Source organism: Papio anubis, chromosome 1 (assembly GCF_008728515.1).
Source record: "Papio anubis isolate 15944 chromosome 1, Panubis1.0, whole genome shotgun sequence".
Lineage (NCBI taxonomy): Eukaryota > Metazoa > Chordata > Mammalia > Primates > Cercopithecidae > Papio > Papio anubis.
In genome coordinates, this window is record NC_044976.1 from 7,371,650 (window position 1) to 7,386,734 (window position 15,085).

Consider the following 15,085-nt stretch of genomic DNA (forward strand, 5'->3'; position numbering starts at 1 on the left):
CACCCACAAACAGAAGTCAATTAACACCCAGCTCCAAACTCACTCCCATCTCAAGAATATAGGATCAGTACTCCTCCCCCTCCTAGTCAGAGAATCTCAAGGAGTCGTGAAACCAAGTAGTTCCATAATTAGGTTAGCCACTAGGTTACGTTCAACCACAAATTCCAATTTTAGAAATGGGCCTCTGTTTCCATGGAGCAAGCCTTGCTTTACACTGAGTTCACCCTGGTACCCTACTCAGTGCTTAAGGGCATCCCAGACAGGGGCCTTGTTTTCTCTCCTAGTTCTTTTTACAGGCTACCTGCATACTGATGCTAAGTACCCACCTGGACCTCACTCCTGCCACCACATTTTCGAGCCCATCAACTGCCAGCCTGCAGGGATGTACACACCATCTGCACCCTGGCGCCCTCATATTTCCATCTGTTGCCAACTGCCAAGGCCTCCCCAGAAGTCCTGTGATCCCCATGTATATCTATAATCTCTGGATCCTAGACATCCTTCTCTCCTCCTATTAATCTCACATGAACAACAGGTGAAGGATTAGCACTTCTGAATAGATTAAATGAGAGCTGAGTGGGAGAGAAGAATACACAATTCAAATCAACTTTTTCTAAAATTAAAAAAAAACCACTTTGTCCACTATAATACTTAATTTGTATTAAGTAGATTATGTATGCTTATCAAAGGTAAGTAAAAGCTGTAACATGAAAATTGCGTAAGTTTTATCTTAAAGAATTTCCTACTTCCCAGAAATAAAAAATGTCTACAATGTTGTATTCATTAACAAGAAATTTTAAAGCCAAAATGGCGGGGGTGGGGAAAGCAACACTCAGGAAATTCTAGAGAAAAAGACATGGAAGAGATATTCTAATTAGTACTGACTTCACATCAAGAGAGAAGTGTTCAGAAGCAGTTTCTTTAAATTTCATTTACTAATTGCCCCTAAAATCTAGACACGGAACTGAGACACACACACACGCACGCACGCACGCACGCACGCACACACACACACACCCCCTCCATCCAGGAAGCGAGACACACACACACACACACACACACACACACACCTCCATTCAGGAAGCTTACTGATTTCTCTATTAGCTTTAACAATTTGGATGGGCCCGGGGGCTCACAAATATAATTCCAGCACCTTGGGAGGCCAAGGCGGGTGGGTGACCTGAGGTCAGGAGTTTGAGACCAGCCTGGCCAACAGAGTGAAATCCAGCTTTTACTAAAAATACAAAAATAAGCCAGGCATGGTGGCGTGCACCTGTAGTCCTAGCTACTCAGTAGGCTGAAGTGGGAGGATCGTTTGAGCCTGGGAAGCAGAGGCTGTAGTGAGGCGAGATTGCACCACTGCACTCCAGCCTGGGTAACAGAGCAAGGCTCCATCTGAAAAAAAATGAAAAGAAGGCCAGGCGCGGTGGCTCAAGCCTGTAATCCCAGCACTTTGGGAGGCCGAGGCGGGTGGATCACGAGGTCAGGAGATCGAGACTATCCTGGCTAACATGGTGAAACCCCGTCTCTACTAAAAATACAAAAAACTAGCCGGGCGTGGTGGCAGGCGCCTGTAGTCTCAGCTACTTGGGAGGCTGAGGCGGGAGAATGGCGTGAACCCGGGAGGCGGAGCTTGCAGTGAGGAGATCACGCCACTGCACTCCAGCCTGGGAGACACAGCGAGACTCCGTCTCAAAAAAAAAAAGAAAAGAAAAAAATGAAAAGAAAAACCAACACCAACAACAAAAATCAATTTGTTCAAAAGTTTTCTGAGATTTCCTATGGTGAAAATTACACCCTATTAATAAATGTTAATTTTTTTCACTTCCAACCCTCACATATTTTCTTCTTCAAGTCTTAATGAATATCAAAATCCTGCCATTGTTTCTGGTTTCAGAGGAAAAAGTTCCCACACTCTGCCTCTAACTGTGTTACTTGCTGTAGGTTTATGGTAAGTATTCTGTTAGACTAAGGAAATTCATTCTATAATTAATTTTCTGTTCTGAGAGTTCCCCCCTTGCCATTATTAAAGAACATTGAATTTTATAAAGTGCTTCTTCTACATTAAGATAACTGCCTGGGTACAAAAAAATAGAATGAATGAATAAGGTCTAGTATTTGATAGTGCAACATGGTGACCACAGTCAATAATAACCTAACTGAACATTTTAAAATAACTAAAATAGTGTAATTGGATTGTTTTTAACACAAAGGATAAACGCTTGATGGGGTGGACACCCCATTTTACCATGATGTGTCTATAATGCATTGCATGCCTGTATCAAAACATCTCATATACCACATACCTACACCTACTATGTATCCACAAAAATTAAAGATTAAGAAAAAGATGAGCCAGGCGTGGTGGCTCACGCCTGTAATCCCAGCACTTTGAGAGGCTGAGGCGGGCGGATCACCAGAGGTCGGGAGTTTGAGACCAGCCTGACCAACATGGAGAAACCCTGTCTCTACTAAAAATACAAAAAAATTAGTCAGGCATGGTAGCTCATGCTTGTGATCCCAGCTACTTGGGAGGCTGAGGCAGGAGAACAGCTTGAACCCAGGAGGTAGAGGTTGCAGTGAGCTGACATCAAGCCATTGCACTCCAGCCCAGGCAACAAAAGCTTAACTCTGTCTCAAAAAAAAAAAGAAAAAGATGATTGCCTATGTTTTCTTCTTCCATATGCTGAAGAGGTAAAACATGCTAACAGATAAATTATTATTAAGCCTTTCTTATATTCTATAAATTTGGACATGCATATTTACCTTGCTAGACTCCCGTTTGTCAACATTTCATTTAAACATTTTATATTCATGTTCGTAAGATGGAACCTATACATTTTATTTTATTTTTTACCTGGTTTTAGTGTAAAGGTTTTATCACCTTCATAAAATGACTCAGGGTACCCATACCAACTTTCTCTGTTCTCTGGAACACTGGTAGAACTCACCTGTAAAGTATGTGTCTGATTTCTTTTTCTTTTTCTCTTTCTCTTCTTTTGTGGGGGTTGGGGGAGGGGGGAGATAGAGTTTTGCTCGTTACCTAGACTGGAGTGCAATGGCACAATCTAGGCTCACTGCAACCTCCGCCTCCTGGGTTCAATCGATTCTCCTGCCTTGGCCTCCCAAGTAGCTGGGATTACAGGTGTGCGCCACCATGCCCAGCTAAATTATTATTAAAAAAAAAAAAAATTTTTTTTTTTGAGACGGAATTTTGCTCTTGTTGCCCAGGCTGGAGTGCAATGGCACAATCTTGGCTCACTGCAACCTCTGCCTCCTGGGTTCAAGCAATTCTCCTGCCTCAGCCTCCTGAGTAGCTGGGGTTACAGGCACACACCACCACACCTGGCTAATTTTTTGTATTTTTAGTAGAGATGGGGTTTCTCATGTTGGCCAGGCTGGTCTTGAACTCCTGACCTCAGGTGATCCACCTGCCTTGGCCTCCCAAAGTGGTGGGATTACAGGCATGAGCCACCAAGCCCGACCTGATTTATTTTTCTTTTTGGTCCGAGATAAAAAAATATTATCCTATGCAAATTATAAAAACTACCTTTAAAGGCAGAAGGTATGTAGTTTTTACCTATTTCCTCTTTTTTCCAGGCTGAAATTTGGATGTAATGGCCACCACTACATTGCCACCTTGAAACAAGAGAACAGCTGCAGCCAAGGTAGTAGAGGGTGGACCCCTGATGACTGTGAGGTCCTAGTCTAGGAGTGCTTCCTTTCAAACTCTGCTTACATGAGAGAGAAATAAAAGTGATATTTTATTTAAGCCTTTTACACAGTCTGTTTCTGAAGTTTCCAGTATTTGAAGTTCTTGGGTATAAATCTAGCTGTTTGTCTCATCTGACCATAGTTAACGGCACATGGTTTCTTCCAATATTTCTGATGGTGAGCTCAGCATTCAAGGATATTTTATCTGTGGGGATCCTACAGGATCTTGGATGAGGGTGTGACCCACCAAAAAAATTTTACATATGCTTCTGCCAGGTATCTTGAGGGGCTTACTGGCATGAGACCAATTTTTCTTTTTTTTTCTTTTGAGACAGAGTCTGGCTCTGTCCCCCAGGCTGGAGTGCAGTGGCGCGATCTCGGATCACTGCCACCTCCGCTCCCAGGTTCATGCCATTCTCCTGCCTCAGCCTCCCAAGTAGCTGGGACTACAGGCACCTGCCACCATACCCCGCTAATTTTTTTTTTTTGTATTTTTAGTAGAGATGCGGTTTCACTGTGTTAGCCAGGATGGTCTCAATCTCCTGACCTCGTGATCCGCCCGCCTCGGCCTCCCAAAGTGCTGGGATTACAGGCATGAGCCACCGTGCCCGGCCGAGAACACTTTTTATATTGTCTTCTTATTCTAGAATTCTCGTATTTTAGAGGGCCCAGAATCCCAGCTCTAAACAGATGGGTTTCCCTGTTACTCCCTTCTAGGTTGGAAAATGTTAATGAACTCAATCCAGCCTCACCATGAGCTACTGAAGGATCAGCTTACTGCTTTGGTTTTCAGTTTCTCTTAATTCTCCGGAGCTCAGTCCTGCAGTTATGTGTTATTCCAGTGTTCCAGATAACATTCCTAGATGCTATCTGACAAAGGGTTTTTGAAATGATCAAAGGGTTTTTGAAATGATCAAATCAAATGACCAAATGAAAAATAGGCTTTTGTCCTGTTTTATTAAAGTTCTCTTAACTTCAGTAGGCTGCGTTTTCTAAACATACATGTACTCTCAACTGTCTCCAATATTTGCATCTCAGGTAAATGTTTTTGAGAATTCAAATGTGATGGCAGACAAAAGCAAACAGGAAAAAGATTGTATCCCGCTCTAGCTGCTCATCCTCAAAAGCTACACAAAGACCACTAGCTGTGGTGAGTGGAAAAGGGAACTGTTACTCAAATGAACGTAAATTTTAGAATGTCTCAAATTCGAATTAGTTGAAATACAGGTGTTTTAGATTATTAACTTTTCCGCTTAAGCATAAAGATTTATGTTGAGAAAAAAAAATGGTCCCAATGTTACAAAGCAGAGTTAAGTGACAGAAAATTAGGAAATAAAGACATTAAAGATAATGAAATAAGGTTTCTTAATGTTAAAGGAGAATGTTACAAATAAGGAAAAGGGAATAAAGTAGCAGAAATTCTGTAGTACTGGACTGAACTTGGAGAATTTCATAAGAACTTATGAATATACACAGAACTATAGGTGCAAATGTGTGCATTATCTACGCGATAGATGCAAACACACGCACTCCCTCGCTGTTTCTCAGAAGGCCAGAGAGCAACAACACAAAGTAATGAGCACACTTAGCACCAAATCTAGGTTTTAAAATATCATTCTCCGAATGCTGGGACAATCTGACCTCAAAATGAGTAACAACAGTAGCAGGTTATAAACAATTAAATAAAATAGGAGGCCATTAGTCCACTAAATACATCAATCGAAAGTTTGATGAAGATGAGATCTGCACATTCACAAAGCAACCTCCCATAAAATGGTTATTAATTACAAAGGGAAAAAGAGACACTGTACAATGGCAAAACCTGGCAGACGCCAGGTTCAGCAACTGATCGAAGTGAACATTACCAGCAACCGGACAAATAAGAATTGTATACTGACAGGATCTAGAAAAAAAGAACACACTATTTCTGTGATACATGACCTAAATCTAATAATAAGGAAACACCATAAATGCAAACTGAGGGACACCTGGGCACAGTGGCATACACCAGTAGTCCAGCTACTAGGGAGGCTGAGGTAGGAGGATCACTTGAGCCCGGGAGGATCACTGAGGGAAGGTCACTTAATCTAGGCTGCAGTGCACTTAAACTGTACCTACGAACAGCCACCTCACTGTAGCCTGGGCAATATAACAAGACTCCATTGCTATTTAAAAACAACAACAACAACAAAAAACATTAATGCAAACTGAGGGACAGAATACAAATTGGCCTATTCTCTTCCAAGGTCATGAAGCCAAGAAGCAACTGACAAACTGTTCCAGATTTAAGGAGACTAAACAAACATGACAACTAAATCCATATTGCCAAACAGGAGCCTTTTGTTGTAGGTTTTCATTGGGGACACTGGCAAAATGGGAATGGGGTCTGAGAAAACCACAGTAATAATATTTTCATTGTTAATTTCCTGATTTTGAGGGCTGTATTGTGGTTAGGTAAGAAAATGCCCGCGTTCACAGGAAATACACAAAATATTGGAGTGTGAAAGAGCTTCAGGGAGACAACATACTTTCAAAAGATTCAGTTAATAAAATTCTACTCTACTTGCAAGGAACTATTCTGTTTTAAAAAAAAATAAAATGCACACAGTATTCTAACTACCGCACTAACTCTTTTTTTTCTTTTTTTTTTCTGAGACGGAGTCTCACTCTGTCGCCCAGGCTGGAGTGCTGTGGCGCAATCTCCGCCGCCTCCCGGGTTCACGCCATTCTCCTGCCTCAGCCTCCCGAGTAGCTGGTACTACAGGCACCCGCCACCACACCCGGCTAATTTTTTTTTGTATTTTTAGTAGAGACGGGGTTTCACCATGTTCGCCAGGATGGTCTCGATCTCCTGACCTCGTGATCCACCCGCCTCAGCCTCCCAAAGTGCTGGGATTACAGGCATGAGCCACCACGCCCGGCCTGCACTAACTCTTAACTCTTGCTATTATTTACATTATTGCGGTTGTCAGTCTAGGAGACACAGTATAGTCCCTGCAAACGCCTGCAGTTTATGACTGCTCCTGAACATAATCACAATAACATATAAGCCTCAATACTGCTGCAAAACTATACCCTAGGAGAGGAAGAGGAGAAGGGAGAAAAGGATGAGAAGAGGTGAGAGAAAAGCAGATAGGCTGCAGAAGACTGTAGGTGATCATGAACATTTTCCCCAGATAAGATCGGAGATCAGATCTGAGCCCTCAACTTGTTTTCCCATTTACCGGCAAGAGAGGACTAGTATGCAAAACACAAAAGAACCAAGAATATAATTCGGTGTTTCTGCAGTACAGACCAAGCCTCTGATGAAACCGCTGACACTTTTATGAGACATTATTAGACAGTGAGAGATAGCATCCATACAAAATGCTCCATTTTAAATAATATGCCTTCTTCACTGTCCTTAAATGCACTTCAGGAGCCTAAAGAACGTTTCTTTTGGCAAGGGGAAATAAAAGAACAGCTGCCTGGGAAAATTCATGCTTAATTATCAGGAAGATAAAGCCATTTCTTCTCCAATGGCCATTATCATATCTTTTGTTCTTTCTGGGACTCCATTCACCATTACTTCCTTTCCCTCCTAACTCACAGACAGGAAGGAAAGGAGATCTTTTCCCAGGAAGAAGCGTAGACAGCCAGAAGGGGTCCAGAGTATAGCGTTAAAAAAAGAGAAGGCGCTGGCCCATGGTTGAACTGCTGGAAGCAGAGAGATGGGAAGATGGGGTAAAAAAAACAACCAAAAATCTAGCAAAACTTAATTGCTATAGGGGATAGATTCATTTGCTATAAAAAGTCCCAATCCATTTCTCAATAAAACAGCAAATCACCCAGATGGCTAACGGTATGATAGAATCATGACATCCTGAAAAGTAGTTTATGTTTTGCTTTTGGATTTAATGCTTTACAGGATTAAAACAAAACAAAATTTAGCTGGGCACGGTGGCTCATGCCTGTAATCTCAGTACTTTGGGAGGCTGAGGCAGGCAGATCATGATGTCAAGAGATCGAGACCATCCTGGCCAACATGGTGAAACCCTCTCTCTACTAAAAATACAAAAATTAGCTGGGTGTGGTGGTGTATGCCTGTAGTCTCCGCCAAGCGATAGGGCGAGACTCCGTCTGAAAAAACAAAAAACAAAAAACAAGGCCGGGCGCAGTGGCTCACGCCTATAATCCCAGCACTTTGGGAGGCCGAGGCGGGCAGATCACAAGGTCAGGAGATCAAGACCATCCTGGCTAACACGGTGAAACCCCGTCTCTACTAAAAAAAAAAAAAAAGTACAAAACATTAGCTGGGTGTGGTGGCGGGCGCCTGTAGTCCCAGCTACCCGGGAGGCTGAGGCAGGAGAATGGCGTGAACCCAGGAGGCAGTGAGCTGAGATGGTGCCACTGCACTCTAACCTGGGCGACAGAGCGAGACTCCATCTCAAAAAAAAAAAATTGATATTTTTCAACCTTGTCTCGAAAAGAAAATTTATAATTACTTCTGCAATTCCCAAGAAGAAACGAAAAATCTGACAGTTTACAGAAGTTTTCTGCAGGGTAGCTTCCATCATCTCCATCTTACTGATGCAGAAAGAGTCCAGAAAGTGCATGTTTTACCCATGGACACGAGGATGAAGCAGCAGCACAAGACTAGAACCCAGGCCACCCAGATCCAAGAGGAGAGATCTTACCAGATGGCTGGAAGGATCAAGCAGATTAAATGCCTAGAAGATGTTAGACAAATGAAAAAAGCAACTAAGGACAGTAAAGAGAGGCATATAACCACATCCCTATGCTCATCTCTTTTTGCAAGCTAAGACCAATCTATTTTATATTTTAGTTTAACCACCAACACTGGTGTTTTAGCCAAATGCACCTAAGGCCTAACTGGCTTTATTTATGAAGACCTCTGAGCTGAAATTTATTGACTTTATTAAGTTTCTTGGCAGACTCTGGATCAGACCCTTCAAACAAACTGAGAACACAGTGACATTATTTTGCAGAGTATGCTCACCACAGAAGTAAATCTGGGATGAATCTTGTTCACATGTGCAAAACTGAACGCTCCCTGAGTGTAGAAATGTCAAAAACAAACTCCAAAAGCAAAGCCCAATTACCTCAGGGTTCAAAGTCAGGCCAACATTAGATTTAAGGCTCTCTCATTTTTCACAGTCCTTTAGTAGTCTGTATTCCACTTGGGCAAAAAAATATGCCCCCCAAATTTTTGCTCAATTAAGTTTTGTTCCCGCTGGGTACAGCGGCTCACACCTGTAATTCCAACACTTTGGGAAGCAGAGGAGGGAGGATCGCTGAAACCCAGGATTTAGAGACCTGCCTGGGCAACATAGTGAGACCCCAACTAGACAAAAAATTTTAAAAATGAGCCAGGGATGATGGCACGCACCTGCAGTCCCAGCTACTTGGGAGGATGAGGCAGGAGGATCACCTGAGCCAGGTAAGTTGAGGCTGTGGTGAACCCTGATCATGCCACTACACTCCAGCTGAGGCAACAGAGTGTGACCGTCTCAAAACAAACCAACAAAAAAATCAGTTTTGTTACTTAAATTTCATGGCTAGCAGTAATATAGTCATAATCCCTTATCTAAAATCCTTAGGATGAGAGGTTTACCAGAATTCAGAATTTTTATTTTAGCACTACAGCAAATATATCACAGCATGTAACACCCCAGCAGTGTTCAAGCAATAATCCATATTCTATCATATTAGTATTTTTAGAGTAAAACTTATACAAACTCACACAAAGTGAACTGAATTAAAAATATAAATAGCCTCCTATCAGTTCAGGTTAGGTTCAGCCATCAGATGCATTTTGGCAACAACCGTGGCATAAAATTTGTTAGATTTTCAGAACTTTCATATTTCAGAATTTGAGATAAAAGAGTATAGATCTATATTACTATAGATGCTTTATCAATATTAATAAGTATTCTAGATTAAAAAGAATGAAATATAAGTTTACACCTGATAATAACAAAGTAATTCCATGACAATTTTTTTTTTTTTTTTTTAGACGGAGTCTCGCTCTGTCGCCCAGGCTAGAGTGCAGTGGCCAGATCTCAGCTACTGCAAGCTCCACCTCCCGGGTTCACGCCATTCTCCTGCCTCAGCCTCCCGAGTAGCTGGGACTACAGGCACCCGCCACCACACCCGGCTAGTATTTTTTTGTATTTTTTTTAGTAGAGACGGGGTTTCACCGTGTTATAGCCAGGATGGTCTCGATCTCCTGACCTCGTGATCCACCCGTCTCAGCCTCCCAAAGTGCTGGGATTACAGGCTTGAGCCACCGCGCCCGGCCTAATTCCATGACAATTACCAAGAAATCCATTCTCCCCAAATGTTAAAGGCAACAAACTCTAGAGTACAGAACAGCCAGTCTGTTTTCCACGATCACACATTATTAGTTCAATAAGCAGTAATCCACCAGGAACAACAACAACAAAAAAAACAGATCCCTGACAAGACACAACATTCAGAAATATAATGACCAGGTTAGAGAAAAAAATAAAATGAAGCTGTACACTGAAATTTAAAAAGGATCTATGCAAATAAATGTGAAAAAAATTCCAAACTTTCAGTGCTGATCAATATGCTAATAAAGTATGGAAAATTACATAAATCAACATGTAACTACTATTGGAAAATTAGCTCTGAGAAATAAACAATTCCATATTACGGTTCACTTTCAACTGCTCACTTAAAGTTCCTGCATTATTTAAGGGGAAGACAACAGTCATGAAAGCCTGCAGTCATGGAATCACCATTCCTTAAATTTCCAGTGGACTTTCTTATATGCAGTATTTCACAGGACCATCACACAATCAGAAAAACTTTGGCATTTCCTTTCCACATTAACTTACATATTTACCTAAATAACTCAGGGCACTATGAGTCAGCATACAGTACACTATGTAGCCATGACTACTTACTAGTCCTACTCATTAAAACTGGGGGAAAACTATATAGGAAATCGGCTTATCACACAGCCTCCTCCCTCACAAACTTGAAACAAAGACAGAAACAGAGGTAAATTCTGCAAGGGTATGCACCCTGGCAATTCTAAGAATTGGGCTGTGCATAGCCAGTTTTTCTATACTCTGTTAAATCAGAGGCATTTTTGGATCATTTGAGCCGCTGTGGGAACTATACCTCTTCCCCCAAACTTCAGGGATATGAGGAAATGTTCAGGATAACACCAGCAAGCCAAGGCAGTAGGCTCCATTGGCTCCACTGCTGCAAATGTCTACGACGGCCTTTACACTTCAACTGTGAGAAGTTTGAGATTTGCTTCAAAGTTTATTTATAAATGGGCACTTAAGTATTTGTTCAATTCAACTCACCCAACACTACTCAAGCACATAAAACACACAAAGCAGAAGGTGGACATAGGGAACCAAGTGTAGACGAAAATCAGTGGTGACTAGAAAGGTCACTAAGAGAAGTGATTCAGGATGCAGATCCTGTAAGTGTGCTGCTATCATCATGTCTCTCTGTTCCTTATTGCACCCATATTTTAAAACAAACCCAATGGGATGTATTGCCCTGAAAGACGGCCAGCAATACACAATGAAAAATAAGAGAACTTGTGTGAGTGCCTGGCTTACAAAGGTAAGTTACACATTACTTTAATAAGCATTCAACAAAACATGTGTAACTTACATTTGTAAAAAATAATTTTGGTTAGTTGTTACAAACCTGAGAGCTTAAAAGACAAAAGCTACTTCAGTTAATTAATATCACTTGTGCAATAGGAAAACTATCAAGTGATTAAATAAACACAGTATCACTAAAATAACATCCAATTCCTTTGTATCTAGAGAGAAATCCAAGCTCAAGCATTTTACAATTTACCTGGACAACAGAAAGACATGAGAAGGAAGCTAATAAATGTGTATGTAAAATAAACATTTCAAAATATAAGAGGCTTATGAAATATTACCACTGACCAGCTTCTTTATCATTGGAACATGGCATACTTTTGAAAAACACAAAACAAAACTCAAGCATCATAGTTTTTTCTTCTCGAGATGGAGGTCTTGCTCTGTTGCCCAGGCTGAAGTGCAGTGGCACAATCTTGGCTTACTGCAACCTCCGCCTCCAGGGTTCAAGCAATTCTCCTGTCTCAGCCTCCGGAGGAGCTGGGATTACAGGTGTGGGCCACCACGCCCAGCTAATTTTTGTATTTTTAGTAGAAATGGGGTTTCACCACGTTGGCCAGGCTGGTCTCAAACTCCTGACTTCATGATCCACCCACCTCCACCTCTAAAGTGCTGGGATTACAGGCGTGAGCCACCCACACCTGGCCAAGCATCATAGTTTTCTAAAGGAGAAAAGGTACTCTTCAATGAGCATTATGTTACTACCCATACATCAAGCACCATCTACAATCTAGCTTCTGATGCTATCTAGCAGCAGTCTGATGCTGTCTAGAATCTAGCATCTAATATTGAGAGGAAGAGAGGGAGGAAGACAGATACACTAACACGAGCCCCAAAAGAGCTGTGGGCAGCTTCATAAAACCACAAGAAAAAAAACGTTCCCTTTTACCCGCTAGGTTGACTACCCAACAACATTCTAAGTTTTACATATGGTTTCTGAGAGTCCTCTAGAAAAATGTTCTCAATAAAATGATACCCATTTTGCCTTTATGTTTAATTTAATTCTTTTGCTAACTTCTTTGAGCCAAGTATCTTTTACTTATTTATTTATTTTATTTATTTATTTTTTTAAGACAGGGTCTCCCTCTGTCGCCCAAGCTGGAGTGCAGTGGTGCCAAAACAGCTCACTACAGCCTTGACTTTCCAGGCTCAAGCAATCCTCCTGCCTAAGTAGCTGGGACCACAGGTGCAGCCCACCACATCCAGTTAATTTTTACTTTATATTTTGTTGAGAGGGGAGGTCATGCCATACTGCCTAGCTAGGCTGGTCTCAAACTCCTGGGCTTAAGCGCTCAAGCAATCCTCCTACTGTGGCCTCCTAAGGTTCTAGGATTACAGGCATGAGCCGCTGCGCCTGGCCATGGACGTTTTATTTCTTTCTAAACCTTCACATGTATAAACATGCCTTGGGTGTCCAGAGCATATATTACTTGATCACCTGCTAATATCCTGTTTTTAAAATCCTTAGTAAAATATGCAGTCACATGATCAATACAGAGCAAGTATGAATACATACACTCATAAAAATTCTTCCATGTGCTACATTAAAGTAGCATCTATGACAGACATAAAAATTGTTGAATTACTTGACCCTACTGCTTCTCATTAAAAAAAAATAATAATTCAAACTGTTACATAGATCTTACCAAGATGTTTTGAGAACTAGATGTGTCTGACTTATACCAGCAGTCTTACTAAAGATATTTCAGTGAGCGCTCCTGGAGTTTTATTACCAAGAGTGAACAAAACAAATGAGTAACCAACAAACTTTCCAAAATTACCTAGTCTTTTTCAATATGGTATTATGGAAGGCTTGACAGAATGGGAATGAGGGAAATAATCTACCAATGCTTAATAGTTAATCCAAAATACAGATCAACTAAAAGTGTATCTTTATCCCATCTTCTTTCAACCCAAATTTTCTCATTTTTCTTTTTCCGAATAAAACTAAAGAGCAAACAAAAAGCCACTTTAGATGTCGAAGACATTAATTACAACTCCTTCCAAAGAAGTTTACTGAAGGGCTCTGGAGTCATTTTTTTTTTTAAGTATGTTACTAGTGTATGTATGTCCAGATGCATAAACTACACACACACACACACAAATGAGAAAAGGAAAAGAGTTCTCAATGAATGGACACAAGTGACTCACTTACCTTGTCTCAGGGTTATATCCTAATATGTAGAAAAATGAATCCACTCGGGCTTTGAACTCTCTAGCAGCAAATATGTCAGAAAAATGGGAGATGTTACACTTCCCTCTGGGAAAAAGAGAAAAAAAATAATTAGTAATACCCTCCACTGCTTTTGCTAACCAAACCTGGAGGGTAAGGGTAGAGGAAGCACTGAACTAGGTCCATGTGCATGGAGAATCGGCTACAAACACCACACTTCATGTTACCTATTCAGCTGTTTCATGACTGCTTCACTGTACACCTGTGTAATCTGACTGCTTTATATCACCATTTTACTAATAAAGTAAAATTAATTGAAACAACAAAGATAAACTAGAGACAGGACTATGAGAAAGAATATTAAAGTAGAAACGGAGAAAAATTAAAACCATTGTGAAAGTAAGAAAAATTCAGCCTAAAGCCTTTCTAAATCATAAAAAAAAAAAAAAAAGAGCCTTTTTCCCTACTATGTTATGATAGGCAGAAAGCATAACTGTTTAAAGCTAAAATGTGTAATATTTGACATGTCTTTGGAATACAACTTCTGGCCAATATTTTTCTTCTCCTATAATGTGCAACAAATAAAGTTAGTTGGAAATTAAAACCTAGAGAAATTTTAACTTTTTTATATAAACATGGGCCCCAATATACAAGAAGTTCTCAAATTTTGGGGTAACTTTAAATGGCTATAAGTTAGAAATCACTTTCCCATAGAAATACTAAAATAAAGCAGAGTAGAGTTTTCAGGTTCATCTACCACTTAAACCAACCTGCAGCTGAAAACTCTACAATACTTACTACAGAATAGCTTAAGCAATGTTTCCATGTACCAAGTATCAGTGTAAATGCCAGAAGCATTACATCACGTGGTGAGGCCTAACTTCCAAATACAAACACACACGTGCACACACACACTCACTCCAGGATTCCCAAAGAGGCAGGGGAGGCTTAAGAACTCTAACTCCCTGGCCGGGCACGGTGGCTCAAGCCTGTAATCCCAGCACTTTGGGAGGCCGAGACGGGCGGATCACGAGGTCAGGAGATCGAGACCATCCTGGCTAACACGGTGAAACCCCGTCTTTACTAAAAAATACAAAAAACGGCCGGGCGCGGTGGCTCACGCCTGTAATCCCAGCACTTTGGGAGGCCGAGGCGGGCGGATCACAAGGTCAGGAGATCGAGACCATGGTGAAACTCCGTCTCTACTAAAAATAGAAAAAATTAGCCGGGCGCAGTGGCGGGCGCCTGTAGTCCCAGCTACTCGGGAGGCTGAGGCAGGAGAATGGCGTGAACCCGGGAGGCGGAGCTTGCAGTGAGCCGAGATTGCGCCACTGCACTCCAGCCTGGGCGACAGAGCAAGACTCCGTCTCAAAAAACAAAAAAAAACAAAAAAACTAGCCGGGCGAGGTGGTGGGCGCCTGTAGTCCCAGCTACTTGGGAGGCTGAGGCAGGAGAATGGCATAAACCCGGGAGGCGGAACTTGCAGTGAGCTGAGATCCGACCACTGCACTCCAGCCTGGGCGACAGAGCGAGACTC

The 15,085-nt window shown here is 41.5% G+C and overlaps 1 protein-coding gene across 8 annotated transcripts in view; it reads right to left on the bottom strand.

The window, feature by feature from the left end:
- The window catches only part of RERE (arginine-glutamic acid dipeptide repeats), a 465,254-nt gene that overhangs the window by 171,480 nt on the left and 278,689 nt on the right, over nucleotides 1–15,085 (bottom strand). For all 8 annotated transcript variants that reach the window (XM_017956872.3, XM_017956875.3, XM_017956864.3 and 5 more), the window contains one exon: nucleotides 13,531–13,635. In XM_017956872.3, the coding sequence (XP_017812361.1) occupies nucleotides 13,531–13,635 (105 nt within the window). The remainder of the gene's footprint in view (nucleotides 1–13,530; nucleotides 13,636–15,085) is intronic.